General features: G+C 44.4%; 1 protein-coding gene across 5 annotated transcripts; it reads left to right on the top strand.

Annotated features, from left to right (window-relative positions):
- The first annotated feature begins 648 nt into the window (after positions 1–648).
- On the top strand, positions 649–21,510 carry LOC125428688 (zinc finger and SCAN domain-containing protein 20-like). Of its 5 annotated transcripts, none has more exons than XM_048489215.1 (8): positions 649–744; positions 4,098–4,924; positions 9,757–9,853; positions 9,947–10,029; positions 13,721–13,835; positions 15,790–15,897; positions 18,090–18,218; positions 20,689–21,510. In XM_048489215.1, the coding sequence occupies exons 2-8, from the start codon at positions 4,346–4,348 to the stop codon at positions 21,084–21,086; spliced, it is 1,509 nt and encodes a 502-aa protein (XP_048345172.1). In that variant the 5' UTR covers positions 649–744; positions 4,098–4,345; the 3' UTR covers positions 21,087–21,510. The 5 variants fall into 5 exon arrangements, with proteins under 5 accessions (XP_048345172.1, XP_048345170.1, XP_048345169.1 ...); XM_048489213.1 differs by having other exon boundaries at positions 13,727–13,835; positions 18,090–18,852; positions 20,689–20,835; XM_048489212.1 differs by having other exon boundaries at positions 13,724–13,835; positions 18,090–18,852; positions 20,689–20,835.
- The last annotated feature ends 1,032 nt before the right edge of the window (positions 21,511–22,542 follow it).

The following is a 22,542-nucleotide window of genomic DNA, read 5'->3' as shown; positions in this document are numbered from 1 at the left end:
GCAAACTCATTCCAGGTTCTGCCCCACAGAACCCACAAGCTGAGGTTACACACTCTGGCTCATTCCGCACATGCAGAATAATGCACTTTCAAACTGCTTTCAGTGCTCTTTGAAGCTGTGCGGAATGGCAAAAGCCACTTGCAAACAGTTGTGAAAGTGGTTTGAAAACGCATTATTTTGCGCGTGCGGAAGGGGCCTCTGTTTGTGTGTGCCCACAGAGAGGGCTCTGAGTGCCACCTCTGACACCCCTGCCATAGGTTCGCCACCACTGCCTTAAAGAGAGGCTGAAAGCATTGTTTTTTTCCTCCTCCAGGAGGTTGGCGAGGAGCACTGTCCAGTGAGGCTTGTGCGCCGGATTGCAACCAGGGGAGAACAGAGGGAAGAAGGCGGGGGGCGTTGGGGTTTTGTTGTGTCTTGCGTCGCACTCGGTTCTTATAGTAATGTGTCAAACTCGATTCAAATCGGTGGGTTGGGGGTGGGGGGGGGGGCAGGCAGGCAGGCAAGCGGTCCCGGTTTTGCAGCCGGGCTAGCTGCTGCAACACCAGCAGATCTGCACAAACCGGAGCCTTGCCAAGCGCTTTCCCACGCGGCCGGGCGACACTCGAAGGGTTACTTGCTGCTCTCGGAAGCAGTTGGGAAATGTGAGCAGGGGGTGGGGACGAGGAGGAGGAGGAGGAACGGAGGCTCCAGCCTTCCTCTTTGGAGGGACTTTGGCTGGTTTTTTTTTGAATGGCTGCAAGAGAGGTGAGCGGAAAGGGGACCCCGGGGGCCGAGGGAAGGAAGCCGGGAGAAGGAAGAGCTGGGGAGAGTGGAGAGGAATCCCCCCCAGCCGCCTAGGTGGATCTACAAACTCCTTATTCCCTTGTCCCTGGCCAGGAGGCAAAGGGTTGGCTTGCATGCAAAACTTGACCCCCTCCCCCAAGCCTCACCCCTTAATACCCCATCCCCAAAGGAAGGGAAGTCAGGATCTATAAATGTACCTATCGATGCATTTGCTCACGTACATCTCCCCGCTGTTTACATCTGAATTGGAAACTTCTCCGAGCAGAGATCTTTGTCTGGAGATTGTCGCCCCGGAGGAGTACAATGAGGCTTTGAGGACCTCATATAACAATCCCCGGTTTTTCCATAATGAATGGCTAGTAAACACAGAGCCAGGGTGGTGTAGTAGTTACATCAGATCTGATAGACCCTGGGGGCAAATCCCTTGCAGGAACAGGGGACTTAAAAATAGATCACTGGAAAGCTGTAGAAAGTCACAGGGCTTTTCCTGCACCCCCCAACAACATTTTTGAGATTATTTAGTACACATTCGTGACCCCTGACCCACCTAATTTAATTACACTTCTGCAGTTGAAATTAGGTTGGGTAAAGCGTGACAGCCACTTGTCTGGTGTGAACTGGCCGAACTAGTTGCCCATGGGGTTCACGCGCTTTTAAAAAGGCAGAAATTCATCACATGTTGCAAGGAAACAAAATTACAGAAGGGAAATGGCACTCGATATAGTCCTGTTCGGCATGGAGATGTTAAAGCAAATGGCCAGTGTTTGATAAACACCCGCTCTTACTGTTACTACTGAGTAATGATAAAATAATAAAAGCTCAAAAAGGCTTGAGTTAAAATGAAATAAAGCTTTTTAACTTTATTTAGCCAACTTGGGCAAAAAGGCAAGATTAGGGGAGCAACCTTCATCATCAATCAATCACACAAAAAAGTGGAGATTTTCCTAGTTCCCACAGCCTTTTGGGCTTGTCCAACATCCTTATTGGAAGATGTCAGCATTACACTCCTTGATGTTACATGAACCAAAGACCCTTGTTCTCCTTATCCTGTATGTTTTAAGTTGCCCTGTTTCTCACACAAAGAGTTTAAACATTTTCACAGGCCTTATTGTTTATTGAAAAAGGGCAACCTTTAAAGTATCTCTTGGGTACTGCAGGATCTCAAAATCAGTGCTGTCTGCACTTTTGTATGACTTTGAACCAAGGGGCACTTTTTGGGGTTATCTAGCTGAGTTAGCATTATTAGTGAGAGAATAGGTTTATGGGAAAGAATAGGTTTTAAGGCTTGCATGATTTCTTTGGTTAGCAGCTTCTGTGGTTGCCATCTCTCCATTATAAGAAAAAAAATAATGGAGGGGAAAAAAAGTTTGTCTCTCCTTTTATGAATTCAAAATCCTTTTTCCTTTCATATATTTTTTCTCTTGCACACACTGTCTTTTAACTTACTCACACTTTCTTTTAACTTACTGATTCTTTCTTCTTCTTCTGCGCTCACATTACTGTCAGTGTTTTCCTAAAATTATGTTTGGCGGAGCTAATAACAGTCAAATGGTGTTGTTTTTTTTTAAGTGACTAAGAAAGAGATCCCAAGAAGGTATCCTGAAAACCTCTGGTGCAAAATGTACTTCAGCTATACACTTCCTAGATAGCTTTAGACAATTTCTTGACCAAATTTGACCCATGTGCAATAGTGGCACAATTAGAAAAGTAGCCATCAGTTTTTTTTTTTATGAAGATGGTTCAACGCACATCCTATAGTTATTCCTTCGCACTGATGCACACACTCTCATTTCCTTTTTTTTCTTATCTGTCCCAACTGACACTGTATCTCTGACATTTCAATCCTTCATCCACTGGTCAACCATGCCCTGAATGAATTGCCAAAGTAACAGAAATTCATCCCAGGCTCTCTCCCAATGGCCTACCCAGGCCTTCAGGATGGAGATGTTGCTGGGAGACGGGCCCAGAACAAAATGGCTGCCATAGTTGGGCCTAGCCCAGTGATGGCGAACCTTTTCGAGACCGAGTGCCCAAATGGCAACCCCAAACCCATTTATTTTATCGCAAAGGGCCAACATGGCAATTTAACCTGAATGCTGAGGTTTTAGTTTAGAAAAAACGGTTGGCTCCGAGGCGTGTGTTACTCAGGAGTAAGCTTGGTGGTAGTCGGTGGCTTTGCTTTGAAGCAACTGTGCAACTCTTCCAACGGGTGAATCACGACCCTAAGAGGGTTTACTCAGAAGCAGGCCCCATTGCCAGCAACCGAGCTTACTCTCAGGAAAGGATGGTGCTTTAGTTCTTCACATGAAAATCAGTGGGGTTTAACAGCGCTTAACCTGGGCCCTTTCCCCACTTACCTTAAGCCCCGCGCTACTCTCCGCAAGTAGCGCGGGGTCCCACTGCACTCCCCACGTCAGGGGCGGCAACAGTGCAGCCGCCCCGACGCTGCTGCTCTTGCGCCCGCTCAGCGCGCGGCATCCCTGGCGCTGGCGAAAACGGCGCCTTTGGATGACCCCGCGCAGAGCGCAGGGTTGTGGGGACGCCCAGACGCGCGCTAGGGATGCCGCGGGCTCAGAGCAGCGCGCAGCAACGGCAGCAGCAGGAGAAGTGGGGAAAGGCCCAGGGTTACCTACACTGCTTCCCCAAAATTAGGTTTAATGCTAATAATCGAGCCCAGCGGCCCAGGCCAGCCTAGATGTGGGGGGGGGGACGACTCTGTTTGCGCGTGCCCACAGAGAGAGCTCTGAGTGCCACCTCTGGCACCCGTGCCAGAGGTTCGCCACCACTGGCCTAGCCTTATGAGGGGGAGATGTGGAGTTGCCAACAACCTGGAAAGGGGGGGGGGAAACACCCTGCCCTTTAATAGAGGCTTAATGGGATGTTATTTGCAAGATGATGTGATTTGCCTTCAAGTCATGGATCAGCTGTACTGCCCATTTCCACAAATTCTTTATTAAAAGAATAGCACATTTTGCCCTTTAAATTGTCAGCTGCCCTCGGGAGATACAATACTGCATTTGATCTTCTCGCCAGGTGTCATTCCTTCTCAAAACCTTTGGATAGGAAAAGTATCTAGTCAAGGGTTTCTACTGCATTCATGGCTAAAGTGGGATACTTGAGACTTCTGAATTCTTGACTCAACCTTTTTGCCATTCTAGACCTCAAAAATGGCAAAACAAATTCTTTATGTAGTCCTGTTTTTTGTCATTGGCCTACTCTTCGGTAAGATAAAAGAATACATTTGAGAGATGGTCTGTGCTAATGGTTTGTTGCTTGCTTATCATTTTTAACCATTCCATTGGATATTTCTCTAGGCCAGGGAGAAATTCTCCTTGCAAATCAGGAACTACAGAACAGGCTGGTGGCCTCTGACAGTTGAAAATCGTTTGTCATCTTCTTGCAGAGATAAAAGCCAGGAAATAAGGCGGAAGTTCATCCGTTTCCTGAATTGCGTTTCTAGTAAGATCCAAAACAAAACCGGTTTTCTGCCTGTAATCAGCCTGCTAAGCAGGATTCTTAGTAACTCTTTGGATTTGCAGTGGTAAAGCCTCAAGTCAAAGTAATGAAGAAGCAAAACTCTGCAGGCCTAGAACGAGAAGAGGGACCCAGAGGAGCTGGAGAAGCAATCCAGATAATTCAGGAGCCCAGCCCCTGGGAGGATGCCAAGGCCTTCCTGGCCTCCTTTGAGCAAGTGGCAAAAGCTTGCCAGTGGCCCAGGGAAGAATGGGCAGCCCGACTTCTGCCAGCGCTGAGTGGAGATGCCCAACAGTCCTTGGGCAACATGGAGGCCAGAGACCGAGAAGATTATAGGAAAGTGAAGGCGGCCATCTTGCACTGGGAAGCCAACCGGACAGAAACCCTGCGCCAGCACTTCCGGCAGTTCCGCTCCCGGGAGGTGGAAGATCCGCGCCAGATCTACAGCCAGCTGCAGGAGCTTTGCTGTCAGTGGCTGAGGCCGGAGAGGCACTCGAAGGAGCAGATCCTGGAACTGCTGATCCTGGAGCAGTTCCTGGCCATCTTGCCGCCGGAGCTGCGGAGCTGGATCAAAGCCAGCAGCCCCGAGAATGGCACCCAAGCTGCGGCCCTGGTGGATGTTTTCGTCATGAACCATCAAAGTGGTGCTAAGAACTGGAAATGGCAGGTGAGGACTTTATATTTAATCCCCAGAACCTCCCCAGAACCTAAAAGATAGGAAGGCCTGTTGGTTTCCAGTGAATCAGTAGGACAGGTGAGCTCCTACCGTGTTTCCCCGAATGTAAGACAGTGTCTTATATTAATTTTTGCTCCCAAAGATGCGCTATGTCTTGTTTTCAGGGGATGTCTTATTTATCTGTGTTCTGTTCATCGGGCATGCTTCCAAACAAAAACTTTGCTATGTCTTACTTTCGGGGGATGCCTTATATTTCGCACTTCAGCAAAACCTCTACTATGTCTTATTTTTCGGGGATGTCTTATATTAGGGGAAACAGCGTATCAACCACCTTAACTCAACTCTCCTGAAGGCCATTTCAGATAGGTGCTTTTGGATATTTCAGGAAGATGTTCAGGACAGTCTCATGTTTTGGTGATTCTGCAGTTTGGCAGAACCTCTGTGCTGCAGAATTTTCTTTTTTGCACTAACATTATTATGAAATTAACTACCCACGTAGTATTTTTGTTTTACATTAGATAAATATTTTATGACAAACAAGAGACAGCATTGGTAATTGGTAATGAAGTTTCAATTCATCCTCCTCTCTGACCTTTCACGAATGATTTGTTCAGAGCAATCTTGAATCCCATCTATTGTGTATGAATCCTCTAGCTATTTTTCCTTCATGAAATCCTTTCCAGTTCTTCTGAGTCTCACAACAACCTCTGACGTAGATTTAGGGTTGCTACTATACCGGAGTTTAATTTAAAATATTATATATGTTCCTTTTCTGAAAACAGTACTCCCTCAAAGTAATCACTGATGAGAAGAAAACCAACCTGGCTTGCTGCTGTAGATGTCGGTAGATCTGTTTCCACATGGACATTATTCGCTACTCACATTGGTTTCCTTGCCATGGAGAACTTATTTAAGGCTTTAAAAATGGCAATAGATAGATTGCTGTGTCAGCTGTTGCAATAATGTTCTCATTCCTCTTTTCATTAAAGAAAAGTCTGTCCCTAGCCCTTTTTGTCTTAGAGTTGCAAGAGATTTGAAACCTGCACACTTCCCTTGATTACTCAGCAATGAAAGGAGCCAGAAACTTGTAAAGAGAAATTCAGCTTATTCCTGCTTGCCTAAAAGTGATTTATTCTGCCACAAGAGATTAATCCAAATGTATGTATTGAGTATGGAGGAGTCTCGTGGCATACTGTGGTAAGCTGCAGTGCTATAGTCAAAATCTCTGCTCATGACATGAGTTCAATCCCAACAGAAGTCAGTTTCAGGTAGCCAGCTCAGGGTGGACTCAGCCTGCCATCCTTCTGAGGCTGGTAAAATGAGTACCCAGCTTGCTGGGGATAAAATATAGGCGACCGAGGAAGGCAGTGGCAAACAACCCCATAAACAGTTTGCCTAGTAAATGTTGTGATTTGATGTCACCTCGGGTCAATAATGACCCAGTGTGGGGTAGTGGTTAAGAGCAGTGGACTGTAATCTGGAAAACTGGATTTGATTCTCCACTCCTCCACATGGGCAATGGACTCTTATCTGGTCAGCTAGATTTGTTTCCCTGCTCCTACACATGAAGCCTGCTGAGTGACCTTGGGTTAGTCACAATTTTCTCTGACCTCTCCCAGCCCCACCTATCTCACAAGGTGTCTGTTGTGGGAAGAACAAGGGAAAGGGGTTTGTAAGCCCCCTTTGAGACTACTTACAGTAGAGAAAGGCAGGATATACATCCAAACTCTTCTTCTTGCACAGGGACTACCTTTACCTTTATGTACTGAGTAGCTCTGACGTAGGTAGCTCAGGCTAGCCTGATCTCGTCAGATCTCAGAAGCTAATCAGGGTCAGCCCTGGTTAATATTTGAATGGGAGTCCACCAACTAAGTCCAGAGGCTGTGCAGAGGCCATCTCTGAATGGCTCTTGCCTTGAAAACCTCATGAGGGGTCGCCATAAGTCAGCTACGACCATAAGTGACAGCATTTTACGCACACGCACATGTATTGCATACATATTAACAGGCCTTTTGTTGACACTCAATCAGGGTGAAATGTTGGCTTTTGTGAGTGGATTAAGAATTGTATTTTTAAAAGACTATGGGTTTTGGAATTCCAGTGTTGTTATCCATTACACTGAAGCCATCCAGCGATTTCCAGTTTTAAAAGCCCTCTGGTGGCTGAGGGGGATGGTCATGGAGACGGAGCTAAGGGATGGGAATGGGGTCTCCAGGGGACAGCTGGAGGGTCTGATTCCAAAACTGGTAACCGTGGGTTGCTGAGTTTTCAATCTGGCAGGATAAGAAAGCTTTAATACCCGCATGGCAGAACTGAAATTTCCCTGGGTAGCTTTTCCCAGCAGGCAGGTGTATCGGTGGAGGTCATGCTGCACCTGTTGGAATTCTGTCTCCAACTTTATCATTTATTTAAAACCTTTGTGCTGGTGGGAAGCCCTGTCAAATCACAGCGACCCTGGGGTGGGGGTTTCAAGGCTAGAGACAAACAAAAGGGGCTTTGCTGTTGTAGTCTCTGGCCCATTCCACACAGAACCTTTAAAACGTATTGCAGACATTTTTTAAAAGGCTTTTTTCTCCCTTATAGCACAGGAAAATAAAGTGTTTCGGGCAGTATTGGGATTCAGCAGGTTCGCACCACTTCGGCAGAACCAGTTGTTAAAATGGTGCTTGTAAACAACCAGTTGTTAAATTATTTGAATCCCACCACCGGAACCGGTTGTTAAATTATTTAAATCCCGCCACTGGTTTCAGGGCAAAACCGTTATTTTTTCCCGCCTGATAAAGCTTGACAGTTTCATTTTGTTGTACCCGCCATTTTGTTCTGCTGCAGAGATTCTCCACACCGCTGGCCATTTACTGAAGGATTCCAACAGAGGTTTCCTCTGGTTGCAGCTCATCCACACATGCTTTTACCATATAAAGTACACAAATGATGCCAGTTTGGACTGGTGATCCTGTACACGTCATTTTTGTTGTTGTTTTCAGTTAGACATCTTTGACGCTACGATGGCTCAAAATTGTCTTAGCTTTGAAGATGTCTCACTGAAAACAAAAAGGAAAAATGACACGTGCATGGAAACGCAGTCCAAACGAACGTTATGAATGTACTTTATACAGTGAAATCATGTGCAGATGAACTGCCAGCAGAAGAAACCTCAGTAAGAAACCTTCCGCAAATGACCAACAGCATGGAGAATCTCTGCAGCAGCACAAAATGTCAAGCACAAGCTGCAGATAAAATGAAAGTGGGACCTGGCAATTCGGGTAGGAAAAATAAAACATTTCCTGCTTTCTGCACAGCAAGCAGGAAACATTTTGAAAGCATCTTAGGGAGAAAGAATTGCTATTTGGTGTTTTCAAAATAAACTTTTTGAGGGAAAATAAAATATCTTATGAATGTTTTGAAGAAAAAGCTGTGCGGAATTCCAGCAGGAAACATTTTATATTCCAGCCTCGAAATGTTTTATATGTGTTGTGCGGAATGGGCATCTACATAGCTACCCTGAATTTCCTTGGTGGTCTCCCATCCATGTGATTCCAAGATCTGATGAGATCAGGCTAGCCTGAGCCATCTAGGAGAAACACTTGTACCCCCCTTTTCTGCCCAATAAGGGTCCTCAAGGTGACAGAGAACAGTTAAAAGACATTACAAATAAACTTTAGTAACAGTACCTATGTTAAAACAACATTCACAGCAACCAGTAAGGGGGAATCAGGGAACCTCATGGCAGTAGACAATGGTAGAGGGGCACAGATTTCTCAAACCGTGACCAAGAAGGTCCCTTCTCGCCTACCCACAAATGGCAAGGGCACCTAAAACAGGATCCCCAAAGATAACTGAAGTGGTCAGGTAGGTTCTTTAGGGAGCATATAGTCTTCAAAGTATGCAGGTCCCACTATGCCAGTGTGGTGTAATGGTCAAGAGCAGTGGACTATAATCTGGAGAACTAGGGTTGATTCCCCTCTCCTCATGAAGCAGCCTGGTCACAGGTCTGTCAGTTACGGTTCTCTCATATCTCTCCCAGCCCTACCCACCTCACAAGGAGCCTGTTTTGTAAGCTGCTTTGAGACACAGGTAGAGAAAAGCAGGGTATAAAAACCAGCTCACTTTTTAGAGTCCTTTGGGGATGAGGCGGTCTATGAAATCTAAAGAAATAATAAATAAATAAACTCTTTCTTTCTTTCTTTCTTTCTTTCTTTCTTTCTTTCTTTCTTTCTTTCTTTCTTTCTTTCTTTCTTTCTTTCTTTCTTTCTTTCTTTCTTTCTTTCTTTCTTTCTTTCTTTCTTTCTTTCTTAAAAGTCCAGAGGCACCACCCACTTCCACTGTCAGACTTGAAACTCACAGCTCAGTGACCTCTTTTTAAAAATAATTTTAAAAAAATATAAACAGAAATTAACAAAGCAGACAAAACGAAACCAGAAATCAAATGATAGTTACAGTTAGTTCTAAAGACCAAGAGAGAGAACCATGTTATACATATTATATTATATAGCAATCAAAGAACAGTTACCAATACTAACTGTATTTAATATAAATTCTAATAATCCAGATACATAAAAACACTTCCTAAGATTATTTCTCACAAAATAAAAATTATACTGAAATATCATTCTCATCTTTGACAACAGGATCAAGCATTTGTCTGTTATCCTTCTAACCCGTTTTCAATCTAGCATAAAATCAGTGATCTCTTAAGAGCCTTATTTGTTCAGAAATGGCTCCCTCGAGTTATGCCCAAAAGGATCTGAGGTAGCAAATGGTGACCCTTGTTTCCCATTACACGCCCAGCTTTGTCTTGAGTGCGATCCTCTTTGCTGTTTCAGGATTCTCTGAGTGCAGATGAGGAATCCCTGGATTCTGTGCAGAGGAAGGTCTACAAAGAAGACACGCAGAACAGCAAAGGAGAGATCCATTTGTTATGTAAGGCTTCCACTCAGTCTTCATTCCCTATCTGGTCACCATGAGGACAGCAGGCTGATTCCCCATCTAAAGTCTCCCTTCCTTTCCTCTCAGGCAGAGAAACCAAACACTCAGGTCACTTCTCACTACCACTTTCTCCTGAAGGACAGGGAAAAGGTGAAGCTGGGCCAGAAAAGGTACGCTGAAGTCCCAGATAAATGTTTGTTATTGTTCAACTAGAGGTTTTAAATACTGACTCTCGGAAATCCACTAGATTCAGCTTCCAAGTTGAAAAAAAAAATTCCCAGAACAAGTATGACTTGCATTAATCTAATCTAATGCTCCAGATTTAACCAGGATGGTAAGACAATTGTATTCCAATATAATAACAACCCCTATGCATTTTGCGTTGAGCTTCCTTGGGAGATCTGCGAAATATAAAAGCTGCAATGCTCACACTTTAGGAGAAAACTCAATGGAAAAATGTGTAAGGGTTATTAGTATATTGGAATAAAATTGTCTTCCCACTGGAGTATTTCTTTTCCTTCATCTCTTTACTACAATTGGGGAGGCTATTTTTTTCTTCTTGTTTTTATTTTTTTTAATTTGCATTTATTCTCTGTCCTTTACCATGGTTACCATGGTAACCAGGATGGGCACCCTGATCTGTGGTATCTGTCCCTGGTAAGTCATGATATATTTTGTCTTTTGGAGATATAAGGTGTGGGGGGAGAGGGAGGTTATAATTTTGGGTGGTGATAGCGATTTGCTTTGGGAAGACTTCAAAAGAAAGGGCTTCTCACCCAAGCACTGCAGGCCTGCTCTGAAAAGCTGTGATTTTTGTACCCATTTTTGTGGCTGGCTTTACCCATGGAGTTTCAAACAATGAGGGGTTAAAAAAATGAGGGGTTACACCAGCTTTGTAACCAGGCTATGCTAAATACAATCACAACATTAAAATATTTCTTAGTTTAATATGCGCGTTCAAACTAGTTAGTTTTCACATAAACATAGAAGCTCAGCCCAATTATCATTTTTATCAATATATTTGAAATGCATTCATCCTATGTACAGTACAAATAAAGCATAAATCAGTCCCCAGTTTACAGTCAATTTCACATTCAAATGAAGTGTATCCTTTTAACATAAATGGACACGGTATAGAAATACACACACAGTAATAAAAGTCCTGGACAGACCTCCGGGTTCAAATGTCTGTTATATGTGCCAACTGCCAACTTTTTCAAAAAGGACTTGTTCAATAATTGCTGACAATTCTTCTAGCAATAAATGCACTCTGAATGCTAAGGGTTTTGAGGCTCCTCCGCCTTTCTCACGGAGCGTGAAATAGCTGCCAACATCTCACTTGCCTTTGAAAAGTATGCTTTCTTATATAAAGGATATCTGATCCCGACTCATCATCTACCATGCAAACAAGTAATCTGCCACTTCATATCATGGACCAGAGCAGAATCCTGTCTGAGATAGCCCACCGCTATCTGCTCTGGCCTGCTCACGGAGCTGCCATTTTTGTGACTGGTAGTTCCTGAGGTTTTAAAAAAATTAGGTAGTCCCAGTGGTGGGATCCAAAAATTTTAGTAACAGGTTCCCATGGTGGTTGGATTCAAACTGTGGCGTAGCGCCAATGGGGCTGGGCGGGGCAAGATGGGGGCGTGGCCAGGCATTCGGGGGTGGGGCATTCCTGGGCAGGGCTGTGGCAAGGACGCAGCCGCTGTGCCAGTCCTTGGGCGGGAAACGAATGTGTGCAGACTGCCACGCACACCGGTGTACATCCTGCTAGATTGCTTCAAGTTCTGCGCGCTACTGCTGAGAGGAGGGGCGTAACTAAGGCAAAAATCACGTGGCAAAATCACCCATTAGTAATCTCCTCTCGGCACACACAAATAATTAGTAACCTACCCTCCGGAACCTGTGAGAACCTGCTAGATCCCACCTCTGGGTAGTCCCCTTTCTTCTGCTGTAAACATGCATAAACCACAAGTAGACTTGCCAGGTTTCCCCTGGCCATTGGGGCAAAGTTGCCTGATTGGGAAACTTCTGGGGATGGAGGCTGGGGAAGACCCGGACCACAGTGGGGTATCCTGCCATTGAGTTCACACTCCAAAGCAGCCATTTTCTCCAGGAAAACTGATTTTACTAAGGTTGGTAAAACGAGTACCCCAAGCTTGTTCAGGGTAAATTGCAGATGGCTGGGAGCCAGAGGTGGGATCCAGCAGGTTCTCACAGGTTCCCGAGAGTAGGTTACCAATTATTTGCGTGTGCCGAGAGGGGGTGACTAATTGGTGATTTTGCCATGTGATTTTTGCCTTAGTTATGCCCCTCCTCTCAGCAGTAGCGTGCAGAACTTGAAGCAGTCTAGCAGGAGGTGCACCGGCGTGCGTGGCAGCCTGCGCCTGTGTGCATTCGTTTCCCGCCCAAGGACGGGCGCAGTGGCTGAATCCTTGCCACAGCCCCGCCCAGGAATGCCCGGCCACGCCCCCGTCATGCCCCGCCCAGCCCCATTGGTGCTACGCCACAGTTTGAATTCCACCACCATGGGAACCTGTTACTAAAATTTTTGGATCCCACCACTGCTGGGAAGGCAGTGTCAACCCCCCCCCCCCCAACATAGGCAGCCTAGTAAATGTTGTGATGTAATGTCAACCCATGGGTCAGCAATGATTTGGTGCTTGTGTAACCTACTTATCCTTGGCCACATCAATCTCCATAGGAGACCTAGGAAATAATATATGACAGCACCCTGTGACTTAACAAACAAATATGAAATTGCTTGAACAAATTAACAAACCTTTAATCTTAACACAACTTTCTATCGTTTAAGGATAAATAATAGTGAACATATAGTGAGTGTGTGTGTGTATACACACACACACACACCACACACACATACATACATACGTATATATACACACACACACACACATATATACATACATATATATATATGTATGTATGTATGTATGTATGTATGTATATGTATGTGTGTGTGTATACACACACACACACACACACACACACACATACATACATACATACATACATACATACATACATACATACATATATACAGCACAACTCAATTGTACAAAATCTTCAGTGCTGTTTTAAGGAAAAGCACTCAGAACAGTTACTACCACTAACAGTGTCCAGTAATGAAAGAATAGCAATAAAGTCCAAACTGTTAGTAAAGCAGGGCTTCTTTCTCTCATCTGGCCTTCTGCGTCTGATGTAGCTGCTGCAGGTCTTCCCTCACTTTCGACCTGAAAAAATAAGTAATTCCCTCAATTGAGCTGTAGGCCTTCCTTCTCCTACTGCACGCCAGATCAATTGAGGAGGGTGGGGCTCTTGCAATTTGTAATAAGCAAGCAAGCTTACCAATTGCACTCAGCTCAGTGAGCTTTTATCCCCTGGGCCCTAAGATCCAACGAAATAAATAAAATACTAAAATGGCACGGGTTACACTTGCACAACCTGTAGATTTATGTAATACGTAGCCCTGACCTAGGTGGCTCAGGCTGGGTCAGCCCTGGTTAATATTTGGATGGGAGACCATCAATACAGTCCAGAGGCCATCTCTGAACATCTCTTGCCTTGAAAACCTCATGAGGGGTCGCCTTAGGTCAGCTGTCACATGATGGCCCTTTAGTCACACCCACCCACGCATATGGAGTGACTATCAACAGGCCTTTTGTTGACTCTGGTTCTTAGATGATGCTAGAAGTGTTGGCTTTTGTGAGTGGATTAAGGACTGTATATTTCAAAGGCTCTGGATTTCAGAGTTCCAGTGTGCAATTTTCTGTTTGGAGCTTTACATTATTAATCATGTAACAAGATCTGTGTGAGGGTGTTTTTTTTCCCCATTCCCAGAAGCAGATGACCTTTGGGGACACAGGTGTAGTCAAGCCAAGTCAGACGGAGCCAGGCCCAAAGACCATGTTTTGGCAAGTGTTGCAGGAGGACAGTGAGAATCTAAATACTTTGGGTAAGGATATTTTCTGCTCAGGTGCAGTCCATCCAGAAAACATCACCATAAATGTTAGAATTTGACATTGTGTGTGCCTGTGTCTTTCTATAGACAGAGTCCACTTATATGCATCTGATCTGAAGAAGTCCTTAAGGGTTTTTAGTACATTCAGTGGGCAAAATGTTGTCCCAGACACGCCCACCAAAAGATGGGTAGACATTTGAAATTTACCTGAATGGACAGCTGATGGCCCGTTCTTCACCTTTCTTGGGTTGTCTTCTCTGGGTCGGGGAATTCCTGGATACTTGAGGTAGAGCTTGGAGGTACCGTATATACTCGTGTAAAAGTTGACTTTTTCAGCATATTTTTAATGCTGAAAAAGCTCCCCTCGACTTATCTTCGGGTCATTAAAATTTGTTGTGTGTTTTTACTTTGCCAGCCAGCAGAGGGCGCAGTTCTTATGCTGGCAGCATCAAAATTTCAGGGTACCCTCAGACGACACTCCTGATGATACCAGCCAAGTTTGGTAAAGTTTGGTTTAGGGGGTCCAAAGTTATGGACCCCCAAAGGAGGTGCCCCCATTCCCCATTGTTTTCAATGGGAGCTAATAGTAGATGGGGCTACCCTTTTGAGGGTCCATAACTTTGGACCCTCTTCGAATCGAACTAATTAGAAACCTGGCTGGTATCATCAGGAGAGTCTCTTTATGATACCAGCCAGGTTTGGTGAAGTTTGGGTCAGGGGATCAAAGTTATGGATCCCCAAAGTGGGTGCCCCATCCCCCATTGTTTACAATGGAAGCGAATAGATTTTCCATTTCTGATAATATTCCTCTTTAAATCTAAGTTGGGTTACATTTGGACATACAGATGAGGAGGAGGAATCCAGTTTTGAAGGATTTTAACTCTTGTGTTTTAGCTTGGTTGCTGATTGAGCTAAGGTTTTTGTACTTTTAAAGTTATTGTTGATACCATATTGTTCTTGTTGACCCTCTTTTCCACTTATAGAGCTAGTTTACTGTTTTTCTTTGAAATAAATATTCAAAAACATTTAACCTACTGGTGCCTCAATTAATGTTATTTTATTGGTATCTATTTTTATTTTTGAAATTTACCAGTAGCTGCTGCATTTCCCATCCTCGACTTATACACGAGTCAATAAGTTTTCCCAGTTTTTTTGTGGTAAAATTAGGTGCCTCGACTTATATGCGGGTCGACTTATACACGAGTATATACAGTAAGTGGAATTTGGGCAGGGACTCAAATGGAGCATAATGCCACAGAACAGTCATAGTCTCCATGGGGATGGATCTCTGTAGCCAGGAGATCAGAAGTAATACCAGACATCTCTAAGGCCCACCTGAAGGCTGGACACCCCTCCCTGCTTGCTCCCTCTGCTTTTGCGTTCCAGGGTGGGATGTTTTGGTTTCTAGGCATGCATATAGGTTTGAGAGAAGGATATGAGCTGGTGTAGTGGCTGTCACAGGGGGGTATCTAGATTAAACATTGCAGATTGCCATATAGTAAGGTGACCAGATGGTCACCTTTGTAAACCAGGATGGGTGGGTAGGCGGGTGGACGCGCCCGCGCACATGTGCGCACAGCCAGAGGAGCACACTGCTTTCTGGGGTGCTCCCCTGTGACAGGGCGGGAAACAGGAGCACCCCAGAAGGCGGTGCGGCAGCCTTCCAAAAATTGGGACACATCAAAAAAACCCGCGGGATGCGGGTCAAATTGTTTTAAGGCGGGACTGTCCCGCCAAAAGCGGGACGTCTGGTCACCGTGCCATATAGAAAAGGTAATAATTTTTGTCTGGTATTTAGTTATAAATAAGGACAAAATTATTGTTTGTTACATTATTTTGTGTTACTTTTTTATTTTTTCCTTGCGGTATTTGAATTAAAAATTGAATTTAAAAGTGAACAGATGTGTCAGGAATAATTCTCCGTTTTTCTCTTATCTCTCTGCTCTAGAGGGGTTTTTAGTTCCTAAATCTGGCCTTGCCTCCCACATGGAAAAAGAGGAAGAAATGTTGGTCCAATTCCTGGAGGACAAAGAGAGACTCCCTGGCCAAGATCCAGGTAAGGAACGGATAATGTTATTTGGGAAATTCAGGAAAAACTCTGACATTGTCTTGGAGGCTGGCAGAATCCTCCAGCTCAGTGTTTACCAACCTTTTCGATGTCATGGTACCCTTGACCTCACTCTTCATATCTCACGGTACCCCTGCCATCCCCCCCACCTTCCCCTCCCAGTGCCCCTGCTTGCACCACTCCCCACTTCCCCTCCCAGGGTGAAGGGAAGAAGTGGGGGGGAGGGCAGGAAGTGGCTGCTGATCTTGTGGCAGGCCCTGCCCCGAGCCAGCTCTATGTCCTTGCTGGCGCCGGTAGGAGACACCACAAAAGTGAGGGGGGGGGTTAGAATTGCCACGGTACCCCTGGGACATGCTCATGGTACCCCAGGGTACCACGGAACCCTGGTTGAAAATCACTGCTCCAGCTGCTGTTCCTGAAAAAAACAAAACAAGGCAGTAGTATTTTGCACAGATTTCTGAATTACTACCATAACTGGGAGACGGAATGATGTTGAACAAGCCAAACGTCTGTTCATATGTCCTGATATTTCATGTCAGTGCAGAAAGTCTGCCAAACATGGTGCTGGGCTTCCTTCTTATCAAAATAAATAAAGTTTCTAGTTCCTGTTAATGTTTGTAATTAATTAACTATATGAAGCAAGTAACCCTGACCAGTTTTTTTTAAGCAGGCCAGCCCTTAAGTTACTGACATGCAGGCAGGGAAAATGAAACAGGGAACAGGAGTAGGAAGGAATCATTAAATTTTCTTGATCTGCAAATGGGAAAAATCACCAGGTCTGGAATCAGATTCTGGTTCCCTCTATACACAGAATGTCTGCTGAGAAGGGGAATCTTCCGGCAAAAAATCAGGTGTGAAATAATCAGAAATAATCAGAAATAATAAAAAAATCAGGTGTGAATAAATATCAGAGAACCTTGTATTTTATAAATTATAAAACTTTATATATTGGAAACTGAGTGACTGCTCCAGGCACTGTTAGTGTTTTCTTTATTGTCAATTAAAGGAGAAATACATATAAGATTTAAAAAATAGGTTTTGAAGATAAAGAATCTCAATTATGGAATACTATATGTAAATAAGAAGTATCTCTTATTTTTTAAAAAAATATGTTGTTGCAACAAATTGAAATGGAGTCTGAACAAGTAAAAGAAAGCATGACCATGTGGTCCCAGACTTTGTACAAAACAATTACTATGGAAGAGTGGGAAAAAGTCTGGAAGAGAAATTTAAAATTTACCAGCTATATGAATTTAAAGGAAAATTATTATAAAATGTTATACCGATGGTATTGATTTCCATCAAAATTGGCTAAGATATATAAGGGAATATTGCAAACCTGTTGGAAATGTAATAAAGAAAAAGGGACTTTTTAAGCATATGTGGTGGACATGTTAAAGGGTTAAAATATTCTGGGCTCATTCCGCACATGCAGAATAATGCACTTTCAAACTGCTTTCAGTGCTCTTTGAAGCTGTGCAGAATAGCAAAATCCACTTGCAAACAGTTGTCAAAGTGGTTAGAAAACGCGTTATTTTGCGTGTGCGGAAGGGGCCCTGGATTAAAATATTTTATGTGATCAAAAGTATGTTAAAAATGAATTTGAATGTAAACCAGATTTTTTTTATTTTGAATTTAATAGGTACAATATAGCTCCAGGCATTTATGGAGAAGTGTTTATGTTTCATCCCATAATCTGAGAGGCCCAGGTTTGAATCCCCATGCAGGGAAGCTTGCTGAGTGACCTTGGGCCAGACACACATTTTCAGGCCAATTGGTTATTGTGAGCATAAAATGACGGAGCTGCTTTGGTTCCCTACTGGGGAGCAAGGGAGGGTATAAATAAAATAGATAAACATCAGTTAAGCAGAAAGATCCACCATCAGCTGGGCAGGAAGGTTAGAAAGGAGGCGATCTCACATGGAGCTGCCTTCTACTGCATCAAACACTTTGTCTAACAAGGTCAGTATTGTCTGCCCAGGCTGGTAGGACCTCTCTGGGTACAGCTTGAGGTCTTTCACATCCCCTACTTTCTGTCACTTTTAACTGGAGACGCTGTGGATTGAACTAGGGACCTCCTGTATTTCAACCAGATGCTCTACCGCTAAGCCATGGCCCCTCCCCTCCCTTCGAGATCTTGATATAAAAGATGAACCAATTCCTTTGTTGGACTCTTTCAGGTGATGTGAAGAGGATCAAGGAGGAGTACTCAGAGGAGGATGAACCTGGTCCAAATGAGACATGGGAGTCATCGACAGAGGCAACCCAAGTGGACATTCCTGGGACATCTGAAGTCCACAAGCAGAGATGTGAGTCCCAAGGGCTACAAGTCAAGAAGGAATACACAGAGTGTTCAGAAGGTCTTTCTGCTACCTCTAGCAAAACTTACAGAGTAGAGGCAGAGGGAGGGAAGCCCTTGTTCTCCAAGTGTGAGAGAAAATACAAGCTTGGACCTTTTCAGATGTATGTTGGTGAATGTCCAGTATTGGAGACAAACCTTCAGCAAAAATGTGTCCTTGAGCAACATGCGGTACCTCTTATAGGCAAAAAGCAATGCACACTCTATGAATGTGTGAAGGAAGATAATTTGGCCGGACATCAGAGTCAAGGTGAGGCAGCAGACAGATGGCCCAATTGTGGGGAAAGCATCCATTCTAGAAAGTCGTTTGAGAGTCACCAAGGAGTTCACACCAAAAGGAGTCTCTGTGAATGTCCTGAGGGCAAGAAAAGTTTCCGATACCGGCAAAATTTGCTAAATCATCAGAAACGCCACACTGGAGAGAAGCTGCACAGATGTCCCAAGTGTGGGAAAATCTTCCTTGATAAAGAAGAATTAACAAGGCACAAGATAACCCATGCGGAAGAAAGACCTTTTGAATGTCCTCAGTGTGGGAAATGCTTCAAAAAGAAAGATCATTTAACGAGGCATAAGATGACCCACAGGTGAGAGAAACCCTTCAGATGCATCAAGTGTGGAAAGAATTCCACTTGGAAATTCACCCTGGTCCAACATCAGGAAGCTCACCGGCGATGAAGAACACAAGGGTGCCCTTAGGAAAGAATGGCAGCCATTAATCCTCTGCCTATCTGTGTAGGACCATGAACTGTTTTTACTTTCTGAGTGGTGACTACTTTACCTGGGAGAAGCTGTTTTCAATTAAGAAAAAAATTAGACTCGATTTGGTAGGGGTGGGAGGACATAGTAGAGGTTTTATGCCAGATGGGATTTTTTCCCCCAGTTTGACATAACACTAAAACTCCATGTATAATGAATTAAAATTGGATTCAGAACAGATTTTTAAAAGTTCTCCTTGTGGTGCTCATTTATGGATTTTGCTGTCATTGACTTTAGCCATGGCCATTTGGGCTTTAAACTCACAGCAGAGAGGTCTAGAGAACATTTATGTTATTTACCTATGTTATTCATAGCCCATCTTTCTCACTTGGACTCACAGCGGCTTATTATGATAGGAGTGACCCAGATAAAGCAGGATCATACTTATCAGTTTTCCAGCATGGCCAATTGGCCATGCTGGCAGGGGCTGATGGGAATTGTAGTTCATAACATCTGGAGTGCCAAAGGTTCGCCACCACGGGCCTAGGACATTCAGTAAACAATACAGTAGGTTTAGGGTTGTAGAACCAATCAGAATCAAAACGCAGAAATAAAATAATGGTAAGTATTAATATGCCACAATAAATGATGCAGAAAATACACAGTAGGATCCTAGTTTTGGCAACTATACGCAGTAGCATAGACCCTAAATAATGTTTTCCAGATAACTTTATGAATCATTTAGTACACTACAAGTCTATTGCATGCATAGAAAAGCCCTCTTGAACAATTCAGTTTTGCATAGTTTGCAGAAAGCCCGATTGCAGTGGTTCTCAACCCTTTAATACAGTTCCTTGTGTTGTGGTGACCCCCAGCCCTTACATTTATCCATTTTACAGATGGAGAACACTGATGCAGAGAGTCTTAGGCGACCCCTGTGAAAGGGTCGTTCGACCCCCACAGGTTGAGAACCACTGTTCTATTGGGACAGACCATTAGGCCTCCTAGTTCAGCATCTTATCTCTCAACCTGTTCTCCGTGAAGGACAGCAAAAGGCCTCCTTCTTGATGTTATTTCCTATAGTGGGCATTCAGAGATGGATATCCTCGGAATATGGAGGCTCCTTTTAATCACCACAGCTAGCAGCTATGATGGAGCCACCAACAGTGATTAGCCATGACAGTTGAGTAGAACCTCAAAGGCAGTGTGTGCCTCTTGATGCCAGATTCTAAAGAACACAAGTTCAGAGATGGGAAGCTAATTTTCACACCCTGCTTTTGTGGGCTTTCTGGAAGCTACTTGACGGCCGCCGCGGAAGAGATGAATTAGACGCCGATGGTTCACAGCACAGCACTTCTCAGAACTGTCTCTGTTGCTCTTCCAACTGGGAAACTGTGGTGTTGGGGAGAACTCATGAGTCCAAACACAGAAGATCTGGTTTGGGTGCCTTGAATCAGCAAGTGTATATGATTTGTCAATTGCGGCATCCGTATAAAATAAAATTTTCACTCCTGTGCAATAGGATAAAATTTTCACCCTTGTGCAATAGGATGGGTGGCAAAATTCAGTATTCCTTGACACAGGAGTACCACTGAAACAGAATTTTAAAGGTAGCCCCAAAGAAATCACCAGTCTGCAATACAGAGAGAGGGGTGTTGTGAATAGAGACAGGAACCAGTGGTCTTGAGCAAGGGTTTACAAGACTCTTCTCTCTGTCTCTGCAGGTGGAAGGAAGGGAATTAAGCTTCAGGTGCAGAAGGCCCACTATGGAAGAAGAGAAGCTGAGGAAACACACAGAACTGTGCTACATTTAACTCAACAGAATGTGCTGGAGACTGTTGAGATTCACGAGCAGACATCCAAACCTCAAAGGCGTTATGCAGGGGCCAGGGTTGAAACTGCAGTGTCTGTAAGTCCCAAAGGATCTCCAAGTATGAGAGAAAATCTTGTTGCAGATCATCATGATTCAATGCCTACTGGAGAGAACTTCCAAGAATGTCCTATGCCTGGGGGAGACCTCCATAAACATCAGAGGATCCTTATAGGAGAGAAGCACTATGAATTCCCCCATGGGAGAAGAAGCTTCTTGCAGAGAGAACATTTGATGAAAACCAGCGCCTAAACACCGAAGAAGAGGTATGAATGTTCTGACTGCGCGGGAAAGCCATGTCTGAATGATCGTTCAAGTCCCATCAGAGAATTCATACCGGAGAGAGGCCTTACGGATGTTCCTACTGTGCGAAATCCTTCAACCAGAGCATTCATCTAGAGCGACATCAGAAAGTTCATACGGGCGAGAAACCCTTCGAGTGTCCAGCGTGTGGAAGGAGCTTTAGTCGCAAAGATACACTGGTAAAACATCAGAGAACCCACACAGGACACCAGCAGAGCTTCGACTGCGGGAGTTAAGGGTTCTGCGGGGGTGGAAATAAGCCAGCTGTTTTCATCTTTGTTACTCATCAGAGAATGCAAGGCGTGGTGGAAGCAGTGTAATTTTCACACTGGCAAGCATTTATTTATTTGTTTTAGTCAAAGAAAGCTGTCTGGAGCCCCGGGTGTCTTTGACTTTCTTAGGCATCCTTTCCCAAGCAAGAGAATCACTCGATTTGAAGGAGGGGGTAACTTTGCGTAAGGTAGCTATATTCATGTCCAGTAGCATTTCAGAGATCAACACAGGTGGTTTTTTTGGGGGGGGGGGGGTGAGCTTTTGAGAACGAAAGCTTCCTTCATCAGATTCATATCTGACAAATCTAGCTGTTCTGCTACAGACCAACATGATTCCACTCGAAACTGTCCGCTTAGAATAACACTGTAGACCAGACACATTCTCAGGTTCAGTGTGGTTTAGTAGTAGTTAAGAGGGTGGGCTCTAATCCTGATTTGATTCCGCACTCATTCACATGAGCAGTGGAACCAGGTTCAATTCCCAGGAGCAGCAGGAGCAGCAGTGGCGTAGGAGGTTAAGAGCTCGTGTATCTAATCTGGAGGAACTGGGTTTGATTCTCCTCGGCTTCTGCTCTTGAGCTAGAGGCTTATCTGGGGAATTTTAGATTAGCCTGCACACTCCCACACACGCCAGCTGGGTGACCTTTGGGCTGGGGCCTCACAGCTCGAGCCTCTCAGTCCTGACCCACCACAGGGTGTTTGTTGTGAGGGGGGAAGGGCAAGGAGATTGTAAGCCCCTTTGAGACTCCTACAGGAGAGAAAAGGGGGATATAAATCCAAACTCTTCTTCTTCTTCTTCCTCCTCCCCAAGAAGTCTGCTGGGTGACCTTGAGCCAGTCAGAGTTTCTAAAGAACTCTTTCAGCCTCACCTACCTCACAAGGTGCCTGTTGTGGGGAGAGGAAGGGAAAGCAGTTTGTAAGCTGCTTTGGGACTCCTTACAGAAGAGAAAGGCAGAGTATAAAAACCAACTCTTCTTCTTTTTTCCCTGTGGCTTTCTCTCTTGAGAATGGATGGTTTGGAACTGAGTTGCCCAGTGGCCTTCACCCTGGAAAAGGGGAGCCCTGCGCCTCTCTTTATGGACATATGTCCCACATTCATTCCCTGAATGTTGTGGATGCAGCGCTTAGCTGAT

Source organism: Sphaerodactylus townsendi, linkage group LG03 (assembly GCF_021028975.2).
Source record: "Sphaerodactylus townsendi isolate TG3544 linkage group LG03, MPM_Stown_v2.3, whole genome shotgun sequence".
NCBI lineage: Eukaryota > Metazoa > Chordata > Lepidosauria > Squamata > Sphaerodactylidae > Sphaerodactylus > Sphaerodactylus townsendi.
This window is presented reverse-complemented; position numbering and strand designations above follow the sequence as displayed.